We start from the raw sequence: 25439 nt of genomic DNA, 5'->3' as shown, positions 1-25439 counted from the left end.
TTGTCCGATCAAATCAGGCCGTACGGACGCAAATATGCCGGCTCGCCGAATTAAGTTGCTAACACACTATCGCACCGCACCAAGGTCATTGTGGGACGCACCCATAAGTAAGAGGGAGAAAGAGATATCGCTTTCTCCCTTTTACTTATGGGTGCGTCCCACAATGACCTTGGTGCGGTGCGATAGTGTGTTAGCAACTTTATATTCAACCGCCGATTATGACCGATATTATCGATAAGCCCGCTCCACACTCGCGCGCGAATCGCGGCGCGAAGCCGCGAACGCGAGTCTGGAGTCGATTTCGCATATCAGCGAACTAGACTCCACACTCACGTTCGCGGCTTCGCCCGCGATTCACGCGCATAGTCTGGAGGGCGCTATAGAATGGAGGACCCCCCATTCACACTCCTACCTTGTAGTCCGCCTCGCAGGACTACGGCGTTGGATATAGCTCACACACCCTCCTACGTTGTAGTCCGCCTCGCAGGATTACGGAGCAAGAAATAGCTCACACACGGTACCTGTTTTGCCGTCCATCACTAGTACTGCTTCGTTTCTCACAAGTGTCGGTCAACTTAATCTAGAAAATGATACGTGCAATTAAAAAAAAAAGAAAATAGCTCTTCTGCTATGTATTTTCTTGTTATTGGATAAAAATAAAAAAGAGTGTGGGAAAAGTAACTGCTAAAAATTCGCCAGAGAGCGTCATATTTCTTAAGTATTGGTAATAATTGTTGCAATGCCTATTTCTCCATTGTTTGTTGGAGTGATTGGGTGATTTCTGGTCCCAAAAACAGCGATTTTCTTTATAAATTTCAAAAAAATGGCGCGCATTGTTGTCATACGTCAAACACGGTAGTCCGCAAAGTAGGACGACAACCCACACACAATCCTACGCGGCGGACTACAGCGGTGGGCGGGTGATTATATTCTCTTTGGGCGGGGCTTGCAGGATTTGTAGGACCCAAGAGGCATCCTGCTTGGTTGCGAGCGCGAGCAGGGCGAGCGCCAGCCGATCCGCGAGACGAAGGACCAGCTATAAGTTAGAGCGAGATAGACGCACCGAGCCAGTACAGCGCACCAAGTTTGCGTGCGGTGCGGTAGTCTGTTACAGCTTTAACTCTTCGTTTGATATGTATGATGAATAGTAGTCGAAGTAGTGATGAATGATGAAATTGATGAAAACAGTATAAACGAAATTGCATTCCGGGAAATTGTGCATATTTTTTGTCTGATAACCATACTCCTTCATTAACAAATATTAAAAAAAAATATTAGTCCCCCTTCGCTCCACCTCACCGCACAGCTGATCAAATGTCAAGATGGAGTTTTGTTACGCATTTATCAGATAAGAAAATGTACAATATGAAAACTAGTAATATTATTTTTATATCCTACGTGGGTTAAAATGGATAGCACAGCTCCATTTCAACCGTGGGCTAAAGATGGTGTGAAAAATGTTAAATCCGAAAGAGAACTAGTGGATGACGCGAAACTTCATCAAGAAAATGTCAATCATCCAAAACATACGCAAACTGCGTCTTACGATAAAGATAGTATTTCCGCTTCAACCGAAGATCCGGGGCCATCGATTGCCACGGATCCTGCTGCCGGGCCCTCCAGGAGCAAAGAGCCCAGAATGGACTCTGAAAAAATAGCTTCCATGCAACAATTTATCGAGAACACCCTCAGGTGATCTAACTTTACCATAACATCATTCTTCGTTCTTAGGCGTTGGGCTCAACTGTCTAGTGGCCAATGTTTCATTATCTCACAATGCAAACCATTATATTGAACACAACAACTATAATTGCTGTCAGTTTTGGAAGAATAATGTTTTCAAAAAGTTCTGACAGATACATATTCATAAAATAAATTTAATAGTGGTGTTACTAATATATGATAAAAACCACAGCAACTCAAAGAATTGGAAATAAACAATGTGTTCAAACTTGATTTATATATTAAACCAGAGTTTTACATGGTTCTAGCCTAAACATGCCATAATGCTATCATTTACTTTCAGGATTATATATCAAAATCTTCTATGAAATAATCTATAATTATGGTTTAAAAATGTTGCCGCACTCTAGTAGAGTCCATGTCTGTACTGACTAAAATAATAGAACATCTTGCAATGCCATGGTTGCAGCAAATAAATGATGTGTGCATTTCTATACTGATGACACCCTCGCAAAAGTAATATTAAGTGACTTCAAATCTCGGAGTAATTAACAATGGAGGCGCCATTAACAGGCATTCCCCTCTGTCGAAAATAGGCGGCCAATGGTCAACCATATGTATGGACTGACGTTTATCTGACATGACGTACCTATACATTTGATGTACCCCTCCCCCGCAAAAAACGGCAGACTATTTTGTACCGAAAATTTTAGACATGGCGTCTCCGTTGTTAATTACTCCGAGCTTCAAATAGTTCATAAACGAAAACATGTCCCCAAAATTTATTAAAAAATAAAGTATAAGTTCAATAATTAAAACCTGAATACTGAAAATCACGCTCTATAAAGAATGAAACAAAATATAATATCTTATCTTTTGGAGCTGAATGGCTCCTCTATTCATATTTAATATCAAAATATCATTTTATACACAGTTACTACTTGTTTTCAGTAATTGTGTTTATAAATACCTTAATGCAGGGATTCCTACTCTTGTATTGCTACTTCCTTTATATGTTCTATTTTTTGAGATTCCATTGTAAAAGACCAATACTGTGTGTTTCTGTAGAATTTAGAACTTGCAAAATTAGTAACCTGTTGCAACAACACGACAGTTTAGGAGTCTCGTGATAGTTAGTTATACTGGGCATTTTCTGCTAATCAACAACCATTGATTATTATTTTGCGTGTTTGGATTGTTTCCATATTTTCTTAAATATATGTTAGACATGTTTTAGGTATAATTCTTGGACTTGTTGTGGACTAGGTGTAAAAATATCAATTTGTATAATATGACATTCTCTCCCTATGACCTTTCATTTTTGCTATGACTATTCTACCCTTTTAAAATCAGTGTGCATGATGTGCAGAGATGTGTATTATAATGAGTTTGATTACTTGAGATGCCTTGAAGATTTTGTAATTGTAGTCTAGGCTACGAAAAAAAAGTGGCATACTTACCTTAGTTTCAAAAATCATTTTCTTTGTTGTATACCCATGTTTCACTTTCACAACCTCACTTTTACAAAATTTCTGTAATATATATTGTTTTACTGTCTTTGAGTATGTTGATAACTTTAATTACAAATGTAATGCTTGTTTTGCAGCCACGAAGGAAGACAGCGAGTGGCCCAGCTGTTAGAGGAAGTGGAATCTCTGAGTGGCGCAGAGAGACTCCTCTTGTACTTGCGGCTGCCCACTGGCATACCACCACATGATCCACTAAAGCAGCCAATAAACCCGTTAGGCTCCAGGTGATTCCGCTCACTCTTTTATTTATTTGTAAATAAAGTGATTTCTTATTCATATTTTAATGTGCTTTAATAAATTCATATTAGTCAATGCCAAGCCCAATAATGTAGCCCATGTCCAGTCCCTAGTCCTTAATATGAAGATTCTTGGGGAAGATCTGCGTCTTGCTTCCGTCTGATATGACGATAAAATACACGTAAAAGCATAATAAATTATTCATAAGTTATTTTTAAAACAGCATTTTCCATTGTTTTCTCATTGTCCCTACATTATAGCGCCATTTGATAATTTATTTTGTTTATTGATTTAATGAATGATTTGACAGGGCCGAACTCCAGCAGACTGTAACATGGATACAAACGCATTTGGAAGTTGATCCTGATGTCTCGTTGCCCAAGCAGGATGTGTATGATGAATACATGTAAGTGTAGTCCATAACCACTAACACCTTAACCAGGGGGGTGTCACTATGCAGTTTAGGTACATTTGGCCGGCTGGCCTCCCGGGCAGGGCAGGCGTATGGCAGTGGGCTGCCGGTCCACCGCACGATAGTCGTGTCACGTGGCGCTCGCGCAAAGGAGATTCACGGTTCGTGCGCGGTTATAAGTTTCATTTGCTGCAGGTGGCGAGTATAGGTATAATTGTATACCTAAATCTGACTTTTGTGAAGGACTGAATTTTCTGTACGGTAGTACTATTAGTTATTGTGCCGTAACACTGCTTTTAAAGGGGCTGCTTTTATTAATAGTACCAAAGAGAATTTGAAATAGAAGAATATTGTCAAAGTAAATTATGTAGTCAGTACATTTACTGCTATCTAACACTTTTAGTAAGCTATTTGACTTTGATCCCTATGAAAAGATGGCAGCATACCTTTGGCCAATTCTCGATCCGATGGCGATACTTTTTGACATTTAATAAATTTAACACACATCAGTAAAAAATAAGGATCATAGTCAAATGGTATTCTAAACGTGTTAAGCATTTGTGTCGAATGATGGCAGTAAATGTACTGACTACATAAATTACTCGACAATATGCCTCTAGTCTAAATTATTTTATTCTATTTTTGTAGAGCGCATTGCATGAGCAGCAACATGAAGCCACTATCTACAGCTGATTTTGGTAAAGTGATGAAGCAAGTGTATCCCAGCGTGCGCCCCAGACGACTTGGAACGCGCGGAAATTCAAGGTAATGAAAAAAACAACATAGATTTACAAAACAATTTTATTGCTGACTGTACGTCCTGTCTTTTGCACGCCTATCATCGCCTCCTTATTGCCTCCTCTACACTATTGGCGATGATCGTTGATACTTGATAGTATCATCGTCTATTCATCGGCAAGATCGTCGTGCAAGCATCCACATACAACGCAACCACCCGGCGATTCCCTTTGATGTTCACACATTGTGTGCCCTAAAAACCGACAACTCATGGGTGGCAGGCGATATTGGCTATGATAGACGATGACTGCCGAGGACGGCCTCTACACTATCCCCCAGTCATCGTCCTCCTCCATCCATCCTATGCCCGCCAGTCATCGTCTATCATCGCCGATAGTGTAGATGACCCATAAGACCTTTCTAATGAGGTTAATCAACATTTTTTTTTTGTCGAGGAGTTAATTTGACCATATTCCGACTGTCATCAGCTCAGCTCCATCCTTTCTTTATTTGCACTGCCATTAAAATTGCGCAATAATAATAAATTTTATCTAGTCCAACATCGGAACGAGGTTTTAGTTTACAAACGTTTGTAGAAATTAAAGGAATGTAAGTGTACACATTTGTATGTTGTGTACGTAACTCACAAGTCCGTCAACATGAGCCAGCCTGTTCTGTCTTAGCAGCAAATACTATTAATAACTATGAATTTGTCACATATTTATGTTTTAAGTAAAATATACCTGCTCTTACTAATCCAAAAATTTCCTAATTTTGACTAAAGAACCAAACATTAAAAGTAATTGAAACACTTGAAGCATCTAACTATTTGTTTATTTTATTACATATTTTTCTATTTTAAAGGTTGGTAAGTAATCAGCGGGCGCAGCATGATTCCATTTTTATCGCCTGTCACTATGCCCGTCCCTTTCGCACTTACATATTATACTTGTAGAACATGACAGGCATGGTGACGAGCGATAAAAATGCTACCGCCGCAGGGTTATATAATGTATGTCATCAGATTCGATGATAAAAATGCCCCAATTGTCACTTTATTCATAATTTTCACCAGAAATCGACACAGTAGCTTCGACGCAAGTAGTAGGCTAGTAGGACGACACAACATAGGTACTCACCCACATACACAAGACTGCTAAATTAATAACCTTTTCTGTTGGCTTTTCCATAATCGGCTGAAAATTATATCGTCGTGTATTATTCTGGCGTCGTTTGTTTTTTTAATCATTGCACTGGTATTTATTGATGCGACGGATGAGGTACTTATTGATTGCTTTTTATTTAGTATTAGTATGATTTTATATAATAAAACAATAAACTCCTACTGGACGGATAACAATTGAATTGTCTGATACAAATCAGAAACTAAATTAAAAGTAAAATGCCCCAAACGCGTACAAATTGGTATTCTTGCGTCCACCCATCCATTTTATCGGTAATATCATAATAGGCGAGGCGGTCGAAATCGGCGAACCAAATTGGCGTTTGCGTATACACCACATGATTTGATCAGACAATTTAATCAGATTGACGTAAAATTTGTTCCCGTCTGCACTGGCCTTAAAGAAGCGCATTGAACTCTAGCTGTTGCGAACTAATTCATTAATAGCCCGTATAAATATATTTTGCTACCAACTGATTGATGCTGCATGCAGCAAAGCGAATAAAATAATATATATAAAGTAATACATTACTGCGAGCAATCCATTGCCATGTTCGTGTTATAAGGTTTTATCATCTCAATTCTCAATAACTTGCTCAGCGATTTCTTAGTAGTAGTTCATGAGTTTCATGACTCATTAATTATCTTTGCATATTAATATCATTGTAAACGCTTACGCTATGTCATCATGAATTATGTATACTACAATAGAATATATATGTGCATTATAAGAGCGAGATTTTAATTTTATGTTATTTATAAAATTCCTTCAAACATCCAACGAATTACCTTAAATTACCATCTTTTGTCTTTGGTCTTTACGAGTATGTGTCACATTAAATTAAAAGTTATGTTTGTTAGATAGAAACAAGGCTTATTTTAACTAAACGAGGCGAGTATGCTAAGAATGGTCACTAGAAAATAACTGAAGTGTTTTGATTTGTTCATTCAGTTAAATAACATTATGCATTCTGAGCCAGAATGCATAAATGAGCCTGGCTGCACTGTATTGATAGGTTGGTAGTACATACCTGTAATTATTTAATTATAACAATACATCATCATCTTTCTGATGTCCCGATTCTTAGGCTCGACTCATGGAAGCTTCGCAATTAATTATAATAATATACTGTATAATGAAATGGTTTGACAGAGTCACATTCGTAACCCTACTATACTTCAGTTATAGGTGCCATAAATACTTCATGGTTTGTTACGGATTTCAGTCTCGGAATATTACACCCATACATAAATGTGTTATGCTATAACATACCTATGTTTAATACAGACAAAGACGCTATGCGAATACGTGCGTTCACTACTATGATAAAATAAAAATACGAACTTTACTCAAAAACTAAATCCAAATGCGCCACGCGGAAAGTGTTATGCTGTTTGCTGCCTTGTTTTCATTGTTTTATTATTTTGACGAGAATTCATAATAGTAACATTTTTTGTCGATAAAATATTTTGCTACGTCACTTTAGTATTCATGCCCCAAGTTAGCACACGTATGATTATACCTAAATAATAAATAAAACAAAGTAAAGAGCGTTGTTATGATTGACATACTTCTAATGCTTGTTTATGTCGGTGCACGGTAGGTCTATGTTAATAAAAGTGACGGAGCTGCCAATAATTATTTGTTTGAGTGATGTTTAACGTATGAATTGCAGGTATTGCTATGCTGGCCTTCGAAAAAAGATTAAATTGGAAGTTCCACAGTTACCAGATTTGGGTGAATCGTCAAAGGTATGGTACTTCTGAACTGTTATACACATATTTGAATACCTACAAAGCTCATGACACCTCAAGTGGTCTCACTTCTCGAACTAACATAAAAAAAACCGGGCAAGTGCGAGTCGGACTCGCGCACGAAGGGTTCCGTACCATAATGCAAAAAAAAAAAAACGGTCACCCATCCAAGTACTGACCGCTCCCGACGTTGCTTAACTTTGGTCAAAAATCACGTTTGTTGTATGGGAGCCCCATTTAAATCTTTATTTTATTCTGTTTTTAGTATTTGTTGTTATAGCGGCAACAGAAATACATCATCTGTGAAAATTTCAACTGTCTAGCTATCACGGTTCGTGAGATACAGCCTGGTGACAGACGGACGGACGGACGGACGGATGGACGGACGGACGGACGGACGGACAGCGAAGTCTTAGTAATAGGGTCCCGTTTTACCCTTTGGGTACGGAACCCTAAAAACAGCGCTTAGCCGCGATTGCAACTGCATGTGAGTTACAACATAAGCCTTCAACAGTACGGTAGGTACGGTATAAGTTTAGTAGTTTTTGCCTAAAAATCTAAAAAATCTTCAAATAAATCTCAAACGAGACCAATCAAATCTCAATCAAACACACACATCACAAAGAAATCAGGTCAGAGAGAGAGAGATAATCAGATCTTCTAAAACTAATATAATATGTGTTACAGAGTTGGGCAAAATGTAATCGACTGACGATTAACGATTAAAATTAACCGACTTAATCGCGAGCAACGATTAAAAGTGACGATTAATTAATTTTAGTCGAAAAGCTCCGACTAATATTGTCACGATTAAATTAATCGTCGACTAATTACCGGCGATTAATTTTTTTAATCGATTAATTAGTTCGATTAATTTTCTCTCGATTAATTTTAGCAATACATATGGTCTTTTTAACCGACTTAAAAAAAAAGGACGAGGTGCCTAATTCGTCTGAAACATTTATAAATAATATAAGTAACAGACGAATTTTTATGTATGTTCACTTGGAGACTATTAATTTCGACCGTCTTCGATAGGATAGTATCCGTTCGATGTAAGTAGTAAGTAATTACTGCATTGACAAGTTGAAACCTTATAGAAAACAACTGATAAGAGGTAAGTAATGTGTTTGCTCTTTCATACACATACGTCGTTCTCTTTCTAATTTTTATACCTGCGCTACAAGCCCTAAACCCTTACCTAGAGATGCCGCGCTAAGTTATCCGCATTATTATAGTAACCAATGTAACCATCCTATACTATTGAAGCACATTTATAACACTGGAATGGTTTTTAATGTGTACGCAAGAAGTTTTGATTTTTAGTTACATACAAAAATGACCACCAGTGTCCTGTCTACTTTCAATCGAGAAATTTAATGGATTAATATTAAGATTAATTCAATTTCAGTGGCGGTACTTCCATACAAGTCCAAAAGCCGGGCTTGCCTTAGTTGCCTTACCGAAATTACGTAGTGATAAGATCAATAATCAATATAGATTATTTTTAAACCGCGCGCCAAATGAACCCGTATTATTAAATTCAAGCTACAGCGCGCGGACCGCGGCGCCAGCGTGTTGCAAAATTTTGCCGTGGCGCCTCTTCCGCGCGAAAGAAATCAGGCGTAGGATGAATATCTGCTGAGAATTCAGCTATCCTGCTCGCACTCGTCGGTTTGTTGCGGTTGCAAGCCGACGAGTGCGAGCTTGCTTTTTCGTCCCGCTCTAGGCGGTCTAAGCCTACAAACGCCATAGAACGATGTAACTATTTGTTGGTATGTATAGCAATTTTATAAGGCGATTTAAGCCGAGCTTTTGGTGTGAAGTTAGCTGCATAAGTTCACACGGGCACGCGTTTACTTCAAGTGTATTATTATTTAGTCGAGTCGAAAGTAACGAAAGGTCAATTTATTGAAGTGAATTTGAATTAAGTAGTGAATGTGGATTTGTTCGTTTGTTGTGACGTTTATAAGTGTTGACAATGGATGAAGTTGTTTCTTGTGATGGTATGAGATGCGTCCACGTATTACTCGACGAAATCAAGGTAATATCGTTAAACTTTGTAGAAAAACGGGATATATATCATTTCCGCGCCAAAACCAACACCCGACTTGTGTATTCTCAGATAAGTCAGTCGCATTAAAAGAACATTTTGTACGGCCGTTTACAAAACACAAGGATTGTTGGTTTACTCCAATTAAGGCGTAATTAGAGTGACAGAGAAAGAAACATGCAATTTGCAAATTTCAGTGTACGCGGTAGGCCCTCTGATATGTTTGTAAAATTCTATCTAGTAGTTATGGTAGTACCTAGTATGTATGCCCTGTGCTGTGCGCTGTGATAGCTCGCCGCGATACGCTAGCAAATTCATTTGAGTCCAAAGAGTGAGATTGGACATTTATTACGAAAACATATCTTTCGGCTTGCCTTACTCCTAAACCCTAGGCACGCCACTGTTCAATTTCAATCGTATGTTAGGTCGACTAAATTAATCGCGATTAATTTTGACGATTAACTTTTTTAATCGATTGATTAGTCGATTAAAAAGTTAATCGCTTAATGCCCATCTCTGTATGTGTATTACAACTGGTGTGTTCTAAATAGGGAATGCAAATCGGTTATTTTCGGTTATTTTTTGTATGGAAATAATCGGTTATTAACCGAAACCGCGGTTATTTCCATACAAAAAATAACCGATTTGCATTCCCTAGTTCTAAATATGTAAATAAATAAAAAATCTGTTCCAGGGGTTGCGTGATACATCGAGGGACGTTGAGCGGACTGTGCTTGACTGGGCGGAAAGTAAATTAGGTAAGAGTTATAAATTTACAGTAATTATTAATGTAAGTTTGCCCTGTAGGTATACAGGGTGGAAAGATAAGTCGGGCCCTGGAGGGAAACTACCTTAAATCCTTAAGCTGGCTTAAAGGAGACATTCCTTTATTTTTAAAAAGAAACCAAACTGCATTCAAAGATTTTCTAAAACTCGCTTGCCTCGCCCGTGACTCGAACCGACTAAAAAATCCAAAGATAAAAACTCGCCATTTTATTCTACTTGTCGATACAGTTAATGTTAATGATAACATTTCTCTAAGAAACATTAGGTCTTACACTCGTCTGTCGTACAAAATATTCATAAAATCTAATATTTAGTACTCAAGATTTTTTTAGACAAGCCAAATTGAAGAAAAAAAGAAAAATACTTTGAATGCAGTTTAATTTCTTTTTAAAAAGAAAGCAATGTCTCCTTTAAGTAAAATGAGCCAGCTTAAGGATTTAAGGTAGTTTCCCTCCAGGGCCCGACTTATCTTTCCACCCTGTATAAGTGTCTAGCCGCCTAACAAATATGTTTTTGGGGCGTTGATGGTTAGAAGCGCCGCGGTTTGTAGGGAATTGTAGAAGTCGTTGATCGTAAAGTAGTAATGCTCAACCTAAATATTATACATACTTAAAACAAAAACGCATCCCTACATTAAGAATTATGGCTCGAAATCGAGTGATTAGAAAGGAATGTCAAATGGTTAAAAGGTTATTGATAAGATATTTTTCTAATCAATAAATAAAGCAGAAATAGCTAAGCGGGTATGTTTTAAAAATGACCTTCACGCGCTCTTATTCTATCTACTATAGAGATGTGCATAGTTCATTTTTAACACTTTGCCCGCTTAGCAACTTCTGCTACTGACTGTATATAGTGTACATGACATAACACTGTTGCGAACAGGCATAAAGTTGTCGAGCATGTTGGAGCTGTCTCGGCATGTGGCGTCGGCGGGAGCGTCGCGTGCGCCCGCGCCGCCCAGCCACACCCCGCCGCCCCTCGCCCCGTCGCACGGTACGTCTCCACAACTCTAGTATAGCTAGGGGTGCGAAACTCCTGACTTCGGTCAAACTCTGCTCCGCTCGGCTCAGCATTGCTCCGACCGAACATTATTAGGGTTGGCACCACTTGACTTTCTTTTGTGATTTGTGATTATCTTATCTGTGCACGACCACAGATAAGATAATCACTTGATTTTTGGCAACCCTAAATAGCCGAAAGGGATAGTGCCATATATTAGAAAGAGACAGCAGGATTCGATCCTGAACCGCTGTCAAACTTCGTTTTTGTAGGAAGTTTCCTTTCTGTACGGTAGTACTATTAATTATTCTGTGGCACCGTGTATTGCCCGCACAGTAAAGTTGTCCAGTATGTTGGAACTGTCACTGCACGTCCGGAAGTTAAAAAAAATAACTGGGCGACCGAACTTTGCTCGGAAAACATATAAAAGCTCAAATGTGTGCATTTTCCCAGAGGTAAGACCTAGCTAGATCGATATTTCTAAAACCCCCATATAGCAAATTTCATCGAAATTGTTTGAGCCATTTCCGAAATATACATATATAAATAAACAAGAATTGCTCATAAATCAGATAATAATTTTGATTAATTTACCCTTAATACCTTCCTAAGTATGTAATACTAATAAGTAGTAGTTGTGAGCAGTAGCGTAACGTGAACGAATCTAGCCGTGGGCGAAATCGCATCTCTGAGGCCTTTTTCTTTCACTGTGCTCGAAAGGGCAGCGCGCGAGGTCCCCCTTGGGGGGCGAGGCCGTGGGCGACGGCCCTTTTCGCCCACGCCTAGCTGGTTGTGAATAATGTCACAATAAAATGTCAATTATAACAATTGCTTTAGTTTTATTTCATTCGAATAAATGAAAGAAAACTATAATTAAGTATTCAGATTTTTAATTATTTTTTTCCAGTGCCAGGATCTTCGGAGGATCCAACAAACAGACAATTGATGAAACAGCTTAAACGGAAACTGCAGGTTAGCATTCTTTGTACTATTATCTACATTAGAAAATTAATTTTAATAACAAAATTTCCGTGAGACACAGACATATTAAATATATTAAGAACGGGTCACTGTATTTTAAGTCGAAAAACGCTCGACATGTTTCACTCCGTACATAGGAGTGTCATCAGGAGCTTACGTTTACGGTGACGGATCATCGGGTGTGGCGGCATCGGGCACGGCGGGCTGCGGCCCGCAGCCTGCGTCGGTCCGTCACCGTAAATAATTAAAGAAAATAACTAACGGAGCAGTTTGATACGTAAATAAACACGTGCATTTTCATTTGTAGACGCAGGGTACACCAGGTCGACCGAAGAAGAATAAAGGTGTGGAAATATCGAGCGAGTCGCCACCGTCCACATCATACACGACGCATGGCGCGCGCGGCGGGCACGCGCCGCCCGGGCACGCCGCGCACGCGCCCGTCAAGCACGAGAGCGAGCCCGCCGCCGAGCCCCCCTACCACTACCAGCCCGCCTACGTGTACGAGGCGCGCCCCCCATCCTTCCCGCCGTACGCCGCCCCGCCGCGGGCGCACCCGCCGCCCGCGCCGCATCCTGCCATCCCCGGTCACGACTACCGCCCCGACGCTTACGTGTTCGAGCCTCCCTACGCCCCGCGCGACCTCACTCTACCGGCGGACGCGACTCACAACCTCCCGATCAACCTCAGCAGCGACGCTTCTCTTGACTTGTCCACCGAGCGCACGGATTGGCAGCGCCGACGGCCGCCCGAGCCGCCGCCGGCACCCGTGCGCCTTCACCTGCCGGGAAAAAAGCTGATACTGGAGACGTACCAGAGTGAGACGCGGGCGGGTTCGCCTCGACCTTCGCCGGCCGACAGCCGAGCGCCGCCCGCAGTGCCCACCGCGCACGCGCCGGAGGATTTTCCCAGGACCGAATACCTGCCGAAAAAAATGCGAGCCGCCGAGATTCTGGGCGGCAAGCTGAGTGCCGCACGGCAGGCGCTAGCCGCCTCCACCTCCGCTTCCGGGACCGGAGCGGAATCGTCAAGTCGTTCAGAGGTTGCTTTTTTAGAGGATCCAAAAAACGTATCGAGCCGGTCCAAAAGCACCGCCGCGGCGCTGGCCCGGGAGCAACAGGAGGCGGCGAGTCCGACACGGTCGGTGAAGGCTCCGACGCCTAAGTGTGAGCGCAGCAGAATACGGAAACCTGCACTGGAACGGATCACTAGAACGAAAAGGACCTCTACGGACGGGACCGATTCGCCGGAGCGGCCGGCCACTCCTGACACGTGCTGCGGCTTGGACGGAATCAACATCAAGACGGGCATGATATGCGAAGAGAAACACTCTGAAATACTGAACAGAGAGCGCGTGATCAGCATTTGCAACATCGACAAGCACGCGCTCGACGACTACCTCAACGAAGGCAACAGCCAGGAGCACGAGGAGGAGCTGCTGCAGTACTTCCACCAGCGCGACGGCGAGCCGCCCCCGCCGCCGCCGCCGCCGCCCGCGCCCGCATGTGGTGACGCTGCTGCTTTTTTAGACACAGGCCTGGACCCGCAAGACGATCATAGCCAAGGTAAAAATGAAAAAATATCTCAGCTGCGGGAGTTACTTGCGAAAAATCTAAAGAATCAAAGCGGGTCCAGTTCTCAGAGCCTCCCATTGAATAAGGAAATTCAGCTGCCTAGAGAAAACGTACGCGATCCATTGCCCGTTAACATTGCCAAGTCCGTGGTCACGGAAGGGGCATTCAAACCAGTCATAAATACCGGTATTTCGACCGTTAACGGATCGACTTCGACCGGCCAAACCGAATCGAACATTCATAAACATCGTGCGACTATCACTAACGGCAACGGATCCGCTATGCCCTACACAAATCCGGGCGGTCAAGGTCAGGTATCGACGGCGACGGGAACACATCTCTACAACGGTAACAGTCACAATGTACCTCAAAGTCCAACCACAAGAACGCAGCAATATGACTTCGTTCCCATCTCGGACGGTTGCCACTCCCCAGGAAATTTTCATACTAAATCTCCGGTCGGGTTCGTCCAGAGAGGTCATAGCCCGTCAAAGATGAGCAAGCCCGCGATGATGGGCGGGTCGCTGCAGACATCGCCCATCTCGCACAGCACGGCCGCCAGCCCCTTCGTGAGCCCGCGCAACACGCCGGTGCCGCGCTCGCGACTCTGTCCCCGACCCATACCCAAGCTCAACGGGAGGAAGAGGAGAAACCCGTTGTCGTTGGGCGTCGGAGACCCCAACTCTAAGCCGTTTGCTATTCCGAACGATCAAAAGTTTTTTCATAAAACATCTTTATGCGGGCCGAACGTCAAATATTGCCAACCCATGTCGGCGCCTCCTTCGCCCAACATATTGACATCACAATATAAGAGCCACATGTTCCAGTGTAACGCGGGCGTGTCGAATGGCTCCAGCAATCTTCATTTAAATTTTCTTCCGAATGTACAGTTTCGAGACGGTATAAACGGAGATATGTCTCAGCCACTGTCAGCGGACCCTCTGTCGAGTGAGGTGAGTCAGTTCTTCCAGGAGTCCCTGGGGAGCTACCGAGCGGACCACGAGGCCTGCTTCCGCTCGCAATCGGTGCCGTTGAAGCAGGGAGTGGGCGGGCCGCTCGCGTCCTACATGCACACGCCCGTCGGCTCCGTGCCGCCCACTCCCGTGCCCAACGAGTTCTGCGACTTTGGCTCTCTAGCCGATACTTGTGACATATCTAAAGCAGGTCTCAACCCGGAGACGTTGGATAAAATTTATGACGCCATAGACAGTAGCAACAATGTACTTAATTCGACAGCCGCTCAAAACCTTCTAAGCTCCGGCAATCCTTTGAGCAACGGTTGCGATCCGTTGCCGGAGCAGCAGATTCTGTCGGACGAGCAGTTGACCTCACTCATCCCCGGCGACGAGGAATTACTCGACCAGTCTCCCGGCCAATTAGCTAACCATTTTAACCATTCTTACCCGGAAGACACCTCGGCCGCACCCGACAACGTCGAGGATTTTTTGAAACGCGCGCACAGCATCGAATTCGATCTGTCAGAGTTGGTAACGGACAAAAATAAATACTATACATCACGTTCAGTTCCAAGCACTCCGTTACCTTTCAAACGAGCGGCGCCAAATTTGCAAATAGATTCACGTCGCCCTCGAGAATTGTTCGGGCCGAGTGAGTACTCCACCGCGTCGAATGGGATTTCGTCCAAGTCGGTGCCGTCGACGCCGCAGCTGGCAGAGGAGCGCAGCGTGTTCAGCTACAGCAATCGCGACTTCCTCATCAACGGCAACTCGGTGGAGGTGTGCGGCGCGCTGGGCGGCGCTGGTGCGGCCGGCGGCGCGCTGGAGGGCGAGGCGCTGGGCTCGCCGCTGCACGAGATGGACATGCTGGAGCCCCTCACGCCCGCCGCCGAGCTGCTCGCCGACCTCGACAAGATCGACGGCCCGCCCTACGTCGACCTCTAGTCACCCTTCACCGCCGCGCAGAATGTACCTATATAAATCTAGGCCCGCTTTATATTTGTACAGATATTGAAGAGTTCCGTATCTCTACTGTGTACAATGACCTCGTATGCCTTCAGTGAAGGTTAACTGCTAATAAGTTTTCTTGTCGTTGGATCGCACGGTACGCTCCCAAAACGTTGAGTCAATAAATTTACAGTGAGATTGTGATAAACGAGCATTAGTTGTTAACCGAGCTATCGGTGTTGACGCTAATCTAATTGATACCCCTGTGGGTATTAAGTTATCAACCCCCATCCCCACCTTTGATTGCGTGAAAATATTGTGTAACATTTTACACTCGTGGTGATCGACTTTATGAACCAAGTAGATGAACCCACATTATACCGCGTGTATTATAACAAAATATTGTACAGTTTAGCTACTACTTACAGTAGTAACTAGCTGCTACTTAAACATACCTAATGAAATAATTATTTAACAGAGGCACTAGCTTATTATTATGTAAATTGTGCTGACAACAAAAACAATTTAAGGGTTAGTGCCCCGCTGGTGTCACAATATGAATGTGTACCGGTTCATAAAGAAATAGAAATGCTCTCTCCCGTTAAAAAAAAAACACAGACTTTAGGTTCGACAGTGGCGTCTCGTAAGTGACCTGAAGATTTAAAAAAATGGTTACTTTACTGTCATACGTACAGTTTCCTACCTTCCACACTTTCACGTCATCACAAATGCTCGATTTTAGTAATAGAAACAACGAAATATGTATGTATATAAACAATATATACGAACGGTGTTGTAGAGTTGTTACGCGTTCGTCGACCGAATTCACGTTTGCTATCCTTCGTTTGTTTAACTAGCAAGTATGTATCTATATATACACAGACCAATGCGTGCTGAGCGCGCTTAGGAAATTATAACCAATTGGTTTATTGATACTATGAATAGTATATAGTTTATAAAAAATGAATTTATTGTAAGTTAGCACAAAGATTTAATATATTTTATTATCACATAGGAATTTTACTTGATATACTAAATAAATACGTATACTTACATACAATTAACTGCATGAAATGCAGAATTTTTTTTATTCTGCCATAATGGCTGCATTGAGCTTAAAAAGTGACCAATATTATGCATTAGTTGCAAATAAATGCCGGCCAGAAATAACATTTTGTTTCGAGTCTTGTTTTTGGTGCAATATGTATTTGGTAGGTATGAGTTGCGAAAAAGGGTAATATAAATTAAAAAATACTGTACAGTCTTCATGAAACGTAGCGTATCAGAGTATGCGCGAAAGTATCAACCATTTATACTGTGGCAGATACTTTTGAGCGCAAACTGCAGAGATACAAGTATATACATATATGACTATTTGGAAAAGAATTCGAGGGCGGCATATAGTTTTGTCATGTTATTGCATCCGCTACTATGGATGCTATGTTAAACTTTTATTGCTGCATAGTTAGCATTGCAGCAATACAAGTCGCGCAGTACGAGTAGGTATAGTTAGATATTGACATTGATGACTGATGACATGCATTGAATTGCGAGACATGCTATTAAGCTACTAAAACTTACATGTCACCATTAGGCGACATGTAAGTTTTAGTAGCATATTGTAAAAAATATTTTGTTCTGGCCGGCTCGAAATTTGTGGTCTATAACAATGAATTTATGTTATGCGGCCTATTTATACATAGTACATGTTTTGTGTGGGTGCTACGAATTACTTTGCATTAGGCACACATGCAAGATACATAACATTAATAACATGTAAACAAAAATATGCCCTCAATCTGTGCCTGATATAACCGTATAAAATATGTACTTTTTGAAAGCTTTGTCGTTTGTTGAATAAAACTTAGTACAAAATGTGACACACTGATTCGACAGGGATGTATAATGTAAGTGAAACCGAAGACTGTTTAAAGCTTGTAGATATTTTGAACCCGAAGTAATTAACTTTGTCTCGAGGAGGGGCCCGTGACGGAGAATCTTAGTGTCAGTGTTATTATTCCAATTTGGTATAAGCCTTACCAAATTCAGCTAGTACCTAATATTTAAGCTAAGATGTATATTTTATTAAGGTAACATTTAGGTATCATGTTATCACACAACATTGTTGAACATTTTGTCTTATGTAAAAGTGTCACCTATATTCCAAGACTTGAAACAATTTGTTTAAAGCTGACAATTAGCGACAAAAGTTACGTTACACGTACTGCAGCCGTTAATAAAACAATAATTTTACTTAGAATACAGGTAATTACTGTTATATAAGACATAATAAGTGTTGACTTGTAAATATGAGTGTTTAAACGTTCATCGACATTACTGTTATAATCTGGGGAATTCACACACATCCAAAGTTCTAGGAATGTCCATCATACGCCTAATTCTTTTATAATCATATAGCCAGTTTCTTCCCTTTATCGTGATTAAGTATCATCCTATGGTATGGTGTCCTGTAGAAAACAACCCTTCATACTTGTTTGTAATCAAAACCGTCCTATTCGACCACACTCTATATTAGTATTGTAGTACATACATAGTGTACTATATATTTTTGTACGTCGCACAGAAAGTCACATGCAATCATGTAAATCATGTTACAAAGTATTCATTAATTCCATTTCAAAATACATATAAGATCCATGTACGTATTTTTGAGTACAAATTTGAATGACTATAATTCATCTTCATTATGGATGTTAATAATTAGGAGTGCACTGCTATGTAAGTGTGATTTGTCTATATGTTGTACACTATAGTTTTAAATTTATACATGTTTAATAAGTTTAAAGCATAATGTTTATCAATATTTTTCCTAGGATTGTGCACAGTGTTTGTTGTTTTAATGTCATACATGTGGATGTGATACTATTTATTTTAATTGACAATGGTTGGCCTAGCCTGTGTCACCCTGTGTTTATAAATCAATTATATTTTCTTTATGATCATTTTAAAACATTTATATTTTGAGTAAGTAATAAACTAATAATCAATCGACCGAATCGTAGCGGAGGTTTACGTTTTGACTCGTGCATTTTGCTTTTGTATGTCCGGATGTTCTTTCAGGTTACAGTTTTCAACCGATTAACGTAAAATTAATCGAGAATAAACGAGATAGCCCTATGCTGTCTCGCTCGCACGCCGTCCCCGCATCCTGTTACGACGCCAGTGTGGTTGATAATCCATTACTGATACTGATGTGCAAGTTGCGGAAAGTTTCCAAAAAGTTGAAAAAGTTCTCGGAAATTTCAGAAACCTTTACTAAAAAATACGATCTCAGCCTACAATAACATTTCGCGATTTTAGAAATATTCAAACGACACATCAGTATGCGCGAATATGTCCTCATGTTAGAGAAAGTTCCCGTAAGACAGGTGTACATTCATCTGTTCTACTAACATAGGATCTACATACAGGGTGATTCATGAGACGTGAGCAGGACTAACACTGGGTAAATGTTAATGGATCGTTTTTGGATCGTAACAACACCTTTTTCCCTTTTTGCAAAGTAAAGGTTTAATTATCTAGAATCGTGGTCACCCTACACCTACAACATCAAACCAATGAAGATAAAAGTTATAAAATCTATATAATAGAATCATTAGGTTCGTGTCATTTCACACATTTTACGGATAAAGCAGAGTATCGGCATTTGATGGAGGTATTCTAAATGTAGGGTGACCATGCAATTCGTAAACCGTAAACAATTTAATTTATAAATTAACGTTGTAATCTCACTAATACTGGTACGAAACAATAGCTTATCACAGGTCTATACCGAATGTGTAGGGTTGACCTTGCTCACGTCTCCTAAGCGGCTTACTAACACTGAATTCACATATTTTATAGATTATTTTGTTTTTAAATGAATTTGTGATGAAATCAGTTTCCGTAAATGCCGTCCCGCCGCGATGTTGACGGGTTGGCAGTACGCACCTTACAGTATATCTACAAGTTTCAGTCGTATGATGGAGATTTTGTTTTTAGAATAAGAGATGATTATGTAAATCTGAAATTAACATTATTTTGTAGATGTATTGATAGAATGCACTGTTTATTTCTATGTACTCTTATTATGTTGTTATGTTAGTTATTGTTTTTATTTATAAGATAACAAGTGTTAGTGTAATTATTCAATTATAATTGAATGTTAAATTTAAGTGAAGATATCCATGTTGTTAATTAGTCTTTATGGATGTTGACTTACACCATTTGCTATGCAGTGATAATAAATGATATGATAGTATTTATTATCAGTCTTTTTATCAAAGTTTTGTATGAATATTAATCTTGCTGAGTAATACTGACAAATCCTTATAATATAATTATTTATTCAAAATTACCAATACAAAACATCAAAAATATTTACAATAAACATTTTTTTACTGCTTATAACTACTACTAACAACAATTAGCAATTGCTTATGTCTAATTTTCCAAATTTGCTGGTGAACCATTCATGTAAAATGGGATCATCTTCATGGCAGTAGTCTCCGGCTAGTTGCACAGGCATACCCGGGCTCCACTCCAGAAGAATACTGATGAGTGGTAATGCTTGTAAATTGTTTAATGCTTTATCACCATGTCTTTGTCTGATTACACTCGCCAGACATCTCTTTACATATGACAGAAAGGCATCCAAGAAGTTAAAACAAACATTTGGATTCCAGTATCTCTGAAAATAGAAAAGTGAATGTCCCTTATAAATATTAAAATGAATGTATTATCTCACAACATATAGTTTTAGTTTTATTTGGTTTACTACGAAACCACCTGGGATATGCTTCGCTCGTATAACATATAATAACTCAAACTTGCGCGTTTTTCCAGAGATAAGGCCTAGCTACATCGATTTTTTGCCACCAAAAAACCCCATATAGCAACTTTTTATCAAAAGATCCCTGAAATATATACAATATATTATACCTACAAAAATTGCAATTAGAAATTATAGTAATATTTCATGTTTTTGCTGTACAGTGGAACCTTGATAACTGCAAGGGACATAATCTAAGTACTTTTGTATTAATAATTTTGTATAACTTTTTTGTAGAATAATAAATAGACACGCCCATAGGATTTGATCAAGATGATAGATTTTGTTTTAAAATCTAGCAAAGTAGTTAAAGAGTGAATCCATGGTGGAAATATACCTGTGACATCCGTGTTAAATCTCTCATTCTGTATGTTTTAAGTTCCTTTACAATGCCAGCATCATTCCGAAATCCACAGAGCACAGTATCTATGCCCACAAGGAATGATTGGCACCACCACTTCTTTGTCTTAAATCGCCTGGTAAATAAAAACAAGCTTGTTCAGTGGAAGTCAACAAAATACAAATTATACTTCTTGCATCCAATGATAGTCTCTATGACAGTTCAGTTTTATATCATCAGATGACAACCAAAACTCACTAATTATAATTACCACTACAAGTTCATAGCCATAGTAAACCATATTTATTTAGTACCATAATAATGTTAAATTTTTTTTAATAATTTTTAGGGTTCCGTATTCCGTATAGGCCAAGAAATAAGAAGTTATAGAGGGAAATGCTAGGAACACAATTTTTGACTCGGTTACTTTGTTTGGACTAGTTAGGAGGTGAACATATCAAAAGTCCCCGGCCGTAGCCCCGGTGCTGGGGGGGAGAGGGGGGAAAGAAGGTCTCATTTTTCGGTTTTTCACTAATATCTTGGAAACTTTGCGTCTTAGCGACATGACTACAGAGACAAACCAAAAGCTGATAAAATTTGTTACAAGTTTTATTCAGTCAAGTTTTTCGATATCTTGAATAGTTTTTGAGATATCCGCTCTTGAAAGTTTATTTAGGGCTTTCAATTTTATCTTGATATCTACATTAGTGAAGCTGCTAGGCCGTGTTTGGTATCATTTTCGTATAAATCGGGGGTGCTGAATTCATTTTTGGTATCACATTGACACCATTCCTTAGAAAAAACATATAAACTTTAAACAAATACCTTTTTTTTTAAATTCCTCTTCACGCTTAAACCGCTCAACCAATTTAATTGTAATTTGGTATACAGATATTTCGAGTCCCAAGACAGGACATAAGATACTTTTTATCTCAATAATCATCCTTTAAAGTTGTGAAATGGAGTATGGGAGGAATTCAACTTCGTCGACGAAACTGAATTCCTGAGGTAAATACTGCTTAAGGTAAGGTTTGAAGTCATGTTAGGTATCATTTTCATCTAAATCACAGATGTGTACCATCCTAAATTTCACCTAAACCGGTTCAGCGGTTATTGACTCCTCATACAAACTTCCACCCCACTTTTCACATCCTCAAAAGATGCTTTTGCTTATAAAAACCATCCTATGTCCTGTGTCGAGACTGAAACTATTTCTATACAAAATTTCAACGAAATTGGTTCAGCGGTTTAAGCGTGAAGAGGGATTTTTAAAAATATATTTTTTTTAATTTTGGTTTTACTTCGGAATAGTGTCAATGTGATACCATAAATGAATTCAGCACCCCCGATTTATACGAAAATGATACCAAACATGGCCTAACAGCATCACTGATGTAGATATCAAGATAAAATTAAAATCCCTAAATAAACTTTCAAGAGTGGGTATCTCAAAAACTATTCAAGATATCGAAAAACTTGACTTGATAAAACTTGTAACTAATTTTATGAGCTTTCGGTTTGTCTTAGTAGTCATGTCGCTAAGATGCAAAGTTTCCAAGATATCAATGAAAAACCGAAAAATTCGACCTTCTTACCCCTCTCTACCCCGCAGCACCGGGGCTACAGCCGGGGACTTTTGATATGTTCACCTCCTAACTAGTCTAAACAAAGTTACGGAGTCAAAAATTGTGTTCCTAGCATTTCCCTCTACAACATTTTTTGAGCATTCATTTACTGACCTAGTACCCAAAGGGCAAAACGGGACCCTATTACTAAGACTTCGCTGTCCAGCCGTCCGTCCGTCCGTCTGTCACCAGGCTGTATCTCACGAACCGTGATAGCTAGACAATTAAAAAGTTAAGCAACGTCAGGTGGGGTCAGTACTTGGATGGGTGAACTTTTTTTTTTTGCCGTTTTTGCATTATGGTACGGAACCCTTCGTGCGCGAGTCTGACTCGCACTTGCCCGGTTTTTTAGTAATTAGAGAGTTTCAGTTGTCACCTGACGATATGGAGCAGTTGTCACAATTGTACACATATTTTGGAAGTTTAGCACATTAATTTATTTTGGATTTGAATTTGAAATAGCCTTCATTTCAGATAAGTATTTTGTAAGTACATTACATTTTTTTTATATCTGTATGCCTTTTGTAGGCAAAGGCCATTAATTTATTTAGAAATGGAATATTGAAGAAATAAAAATACTGTAGAAACATATATTTCTGTAACACTTTTTAAAATTAAGGAAAAGGCCGCGAGAGGTATAGTGTTTACCAAACATTCAAACCTGAAGCTGGCTTCTTGGCGTGGATGCTCCATTTGCTTGCTTGTTTTAAGCTCTACAAATTCCTTGGTAGAGAGATACTGCACAATTGCATCCACTCCAAGTTCTGTTGTTGGTGGTGGTGCAATTCGTCCCCTATCACAACAAATCCCATCCATTTCAGCTCCGTATACTATGCTATGTTGATTTAAATGTGTTTTAAATACTAACGAAAATTCTTCAGTCTCATCAACAGGTATATTTGGATTAGGTTCAGCATCTGGAGTATCTGAAAAAATTTATAATACTTTTCATAGAACTGTTAAGAAAAACATACTAATTAATCAGTTCACCAACTAAAACTTATAAAGCCGAGTGTGGAGGTGGCTTGAGGATTTCACGCTCACAATCTTAAGAGAAATAATTACAATTACTAACCTGATAACATATATTGCTCGAACTTATACCCCCATGATGTAAATTTCTTTTCTTCAGGGGTCATATTATTTACTCTCTTAATTTTTTCTTCTGTGTCCCTGGCACATAAAAATATATTGCCTTTAAACAGCATAGCAACAATTTTCCATGGTTCTTTATTTTCATAGGGTGTGCAAGCTACACAAGTCATAAGGCCGCGGTAGCAGTAGAATCTTGCATTTTGTAGATTGTTTTCTCTGGGCAAACTTAATCTTGCCTCATGCTCCAGGAGAAATTGCAACAAATCATTCAATTTCACATCTAGACCTTCTGGTTTGTGAATGGCATTTTCTAACTGAACATTTAGATCGAAATTAACTTTCGTATTGTACATTTTTCGAGCATATTTCAGGTTTTCTAATCCAATGTAACCAATTACAGTTGGTCGCCCAAAATTAGGGAAATTTCCACCGAATATTTCCGCAGTCACAGGTAGTTCAGGTTGCATATTTCTCAATTACTGCTTTATTTTTATGCCAATTAAAATGAGTGTGCTTAAATACTACAAAATTCATTAACGTATGCAGTGAAAAGACTGTGAGAAGATTAGACTTCAATGTTCATTGTTACGAAAGTGGAAGGAGTAGAAGAATATCCGTCACTATTTTCTTCGTTAAATTAAATTCATTGTATTATTTAGTATTTAATAAATAATAAAATCACAGAACAAAATTAAGGTTGTTGTTTACAAAATGTATGTAACACTGACGCCACTGACGGGTATGAGTATGACAATGACATTGACATTGGTCTGACAATCCGACGCTCACACAATGGAAGGGTGACTTGCCACGCTTGCCAAGGGATACTTGCACATAGCGCATGTTGGTATGGTATTTATGTGGCGGACGTTAGAAAAACCGTACGCTGTTAAATTTAGTGATCAACACAGTCGAATATCCAACAACGTTCGATAAAAAAGCGCCAGCGTGAAGACAAAAGCAAGCTAGAGTCTGTGCGGAAAGAGAAGAGTCGTGGGATTTGAGGGCGCGCCAGTGCTATTTTATAGTTTTTGCTATGCTGACAACACTGGTCACGTGATTATAGTACGACACTAAACGTCATGATACTTGAATCCCTTTTGTTCCGGTTTTTTACCACGGCTTACTAAACGGAGCCTGGTGGTGGTGTCGGCTCGTCAACTCAATCCTCTGATTCAACGCAGGCACTAGTTTTCTTTTTAAAACACACTTGTTTTTATGTCTCAGATACTAAAAAGTGACAGTGCGATTGACAAAACTGCTAAAACTAGTTAAGGATCTGCCCAATACAACTGTAATTTTAGTACCAAACAAGATAGAGTCTCATTTATGTACTGCCTAATCTGTGCAGTCCAACAGTTATTAAAACCGGGTAGATCGGGTAGAAATTGGGCAATAGAACTGTAATTTTATCTGGGATATATATTTCACCCATTGTAAACTTGAGTTGTAATGTATGTGTACATTATTAATAATAAATATGAATTGATATTGTTGATTCGACGATCATTGTCCCGATAGTCGTTTCAGTGAACGGTTTAATAGCGAAGAGTCTCGACCAACATCTCGAGAGACTCTCGCTAGGTGGTTGGATCAAGGGACAGATGCAGAAGGCGGTGATCTTGGACACGGCGCGGATAGTACGTCGGTTCCTCTCTCTGCAGCCCTGACCACCGGTAGCTTGGGCCTTGCCCCGCTGCTGGCGGCACCC

The 25439-nt window shown here is 39.8% G+C and overlaps 2 protein-coding genes across 2 annotated transcripts; one reads left to right on the top strand and one right to left on the bottom strand.

Moving 5' to 3' along the window:
• Positions 1–1296: 1296 nt before the first annotated feature.
• LOC134678487 (uncharacterized) lies at positions 1297–20103 on the top strand. The gene is made up of 9 exons (XM_063537056.1): positions 1297–1692; positions 3290–3436; positions 3760–3855; positions 4510–4626; positions 7459–7534; positions 10285–10348; positions 11262–11372; positions 12286–12350; positions 12667–20103. The coding sequence occupies exons 1-9, from the start codon at positions 1409–1411 to the stop codon at positions 15832–15834; spliced, it is 4128 nt and encodes a 1375-aa protein (XP_063393126.1). The 5' UTR covers positions 1297–1408; the 3' UTR covers positions 15835–20103.
• A 60-nt stretch (positions 20104–20163) lies between these two features.
• LOC134678488 (decapping and exoribonuclease protein-like) lies at positions 20164–24455 on the bottom strand. The gene is made up of 4 exons (XM_063537057.1): positions 23709–24455; positions 23295–23559; positions 21006–21144; positions 20164–20527 (listed from the first exon to the last, which is right to left on the bottom strand). Exons 1-4 carry the CDS (start codon positions 24193–24195, stop codon positions 20264–20266), a joined length of 1155 nt encoding a protein of 384 aa, XP_063393127.1. The 5' UTR covers positions 24196–24455; the 3' UTR covers positions 20164–20263.
• Between the last annotated feature and the right edge of the window lie 984 nt (positions 24456–25439).

Source organism: Cydia fagiglandana, chromosome Z (assembly GCF_963556715.1).
Source record: "Cydia fagiglandana chromosome Z, ilCydFagi1.1, whole genome shotgun sequence".
In the NCBI taxonomy this organism is placed as follows: Eukaryota; Metazoa; Arthropoda; class Insecta; order Lepidoptera; family Tortricidae; genus Cydia; species Cydia fagiglandana.
Note: the sequence above shows the minus strand (reverse complement) of the source record. Positions and strands in the feature narration are given on the sequence as shown.

Bases quoted from the DNA above. Each gene is read 5' to 3' on its own strand.
- LOC134678488 (XM_063537057.1), bottom strand. From the start codon at position 24,195: ATGCAACCTGAACTACCTGTGACTGCGGAAATATTCGGTGGAAATTTC. The intron at 21,145-23,294 runs GTTTGAATGTTT...TTTATTTACCAG, and splicing joins CGCCAAGAAGCCAGCTTCAG to GCGATTTAAGACAAAGAAGT. The intron at 20,528-21,005 runs GTATATTTCCAC...TTCTATTTTCAG, and splicing joins ATTTAACACGGATGTCACAG to AGATACTGGAATCCAAATGT.
- LOC134678487 (XM_063537056.1), top strand. From the start codon at position 1,409: ATGGATAGCACAGCTCCATTTCAACCGTGGGCTAAAGATGGTGTGAAA. The intron at 7,535-10,284 runs GTATGGTACTTC...AATCTGTTCCAG, and splicing joins ATTTGGGTGAATCGTCAAAG to GGGTTGCGTGATACATCGAG. The intron at 11,373-12,285 runs GTACGTCTCCAC...ATTTTTTTCCAG, and splicing joins GCCCCTCGCCCCGTCGCACG to TGCCAGGATCTTCGGAGGAT.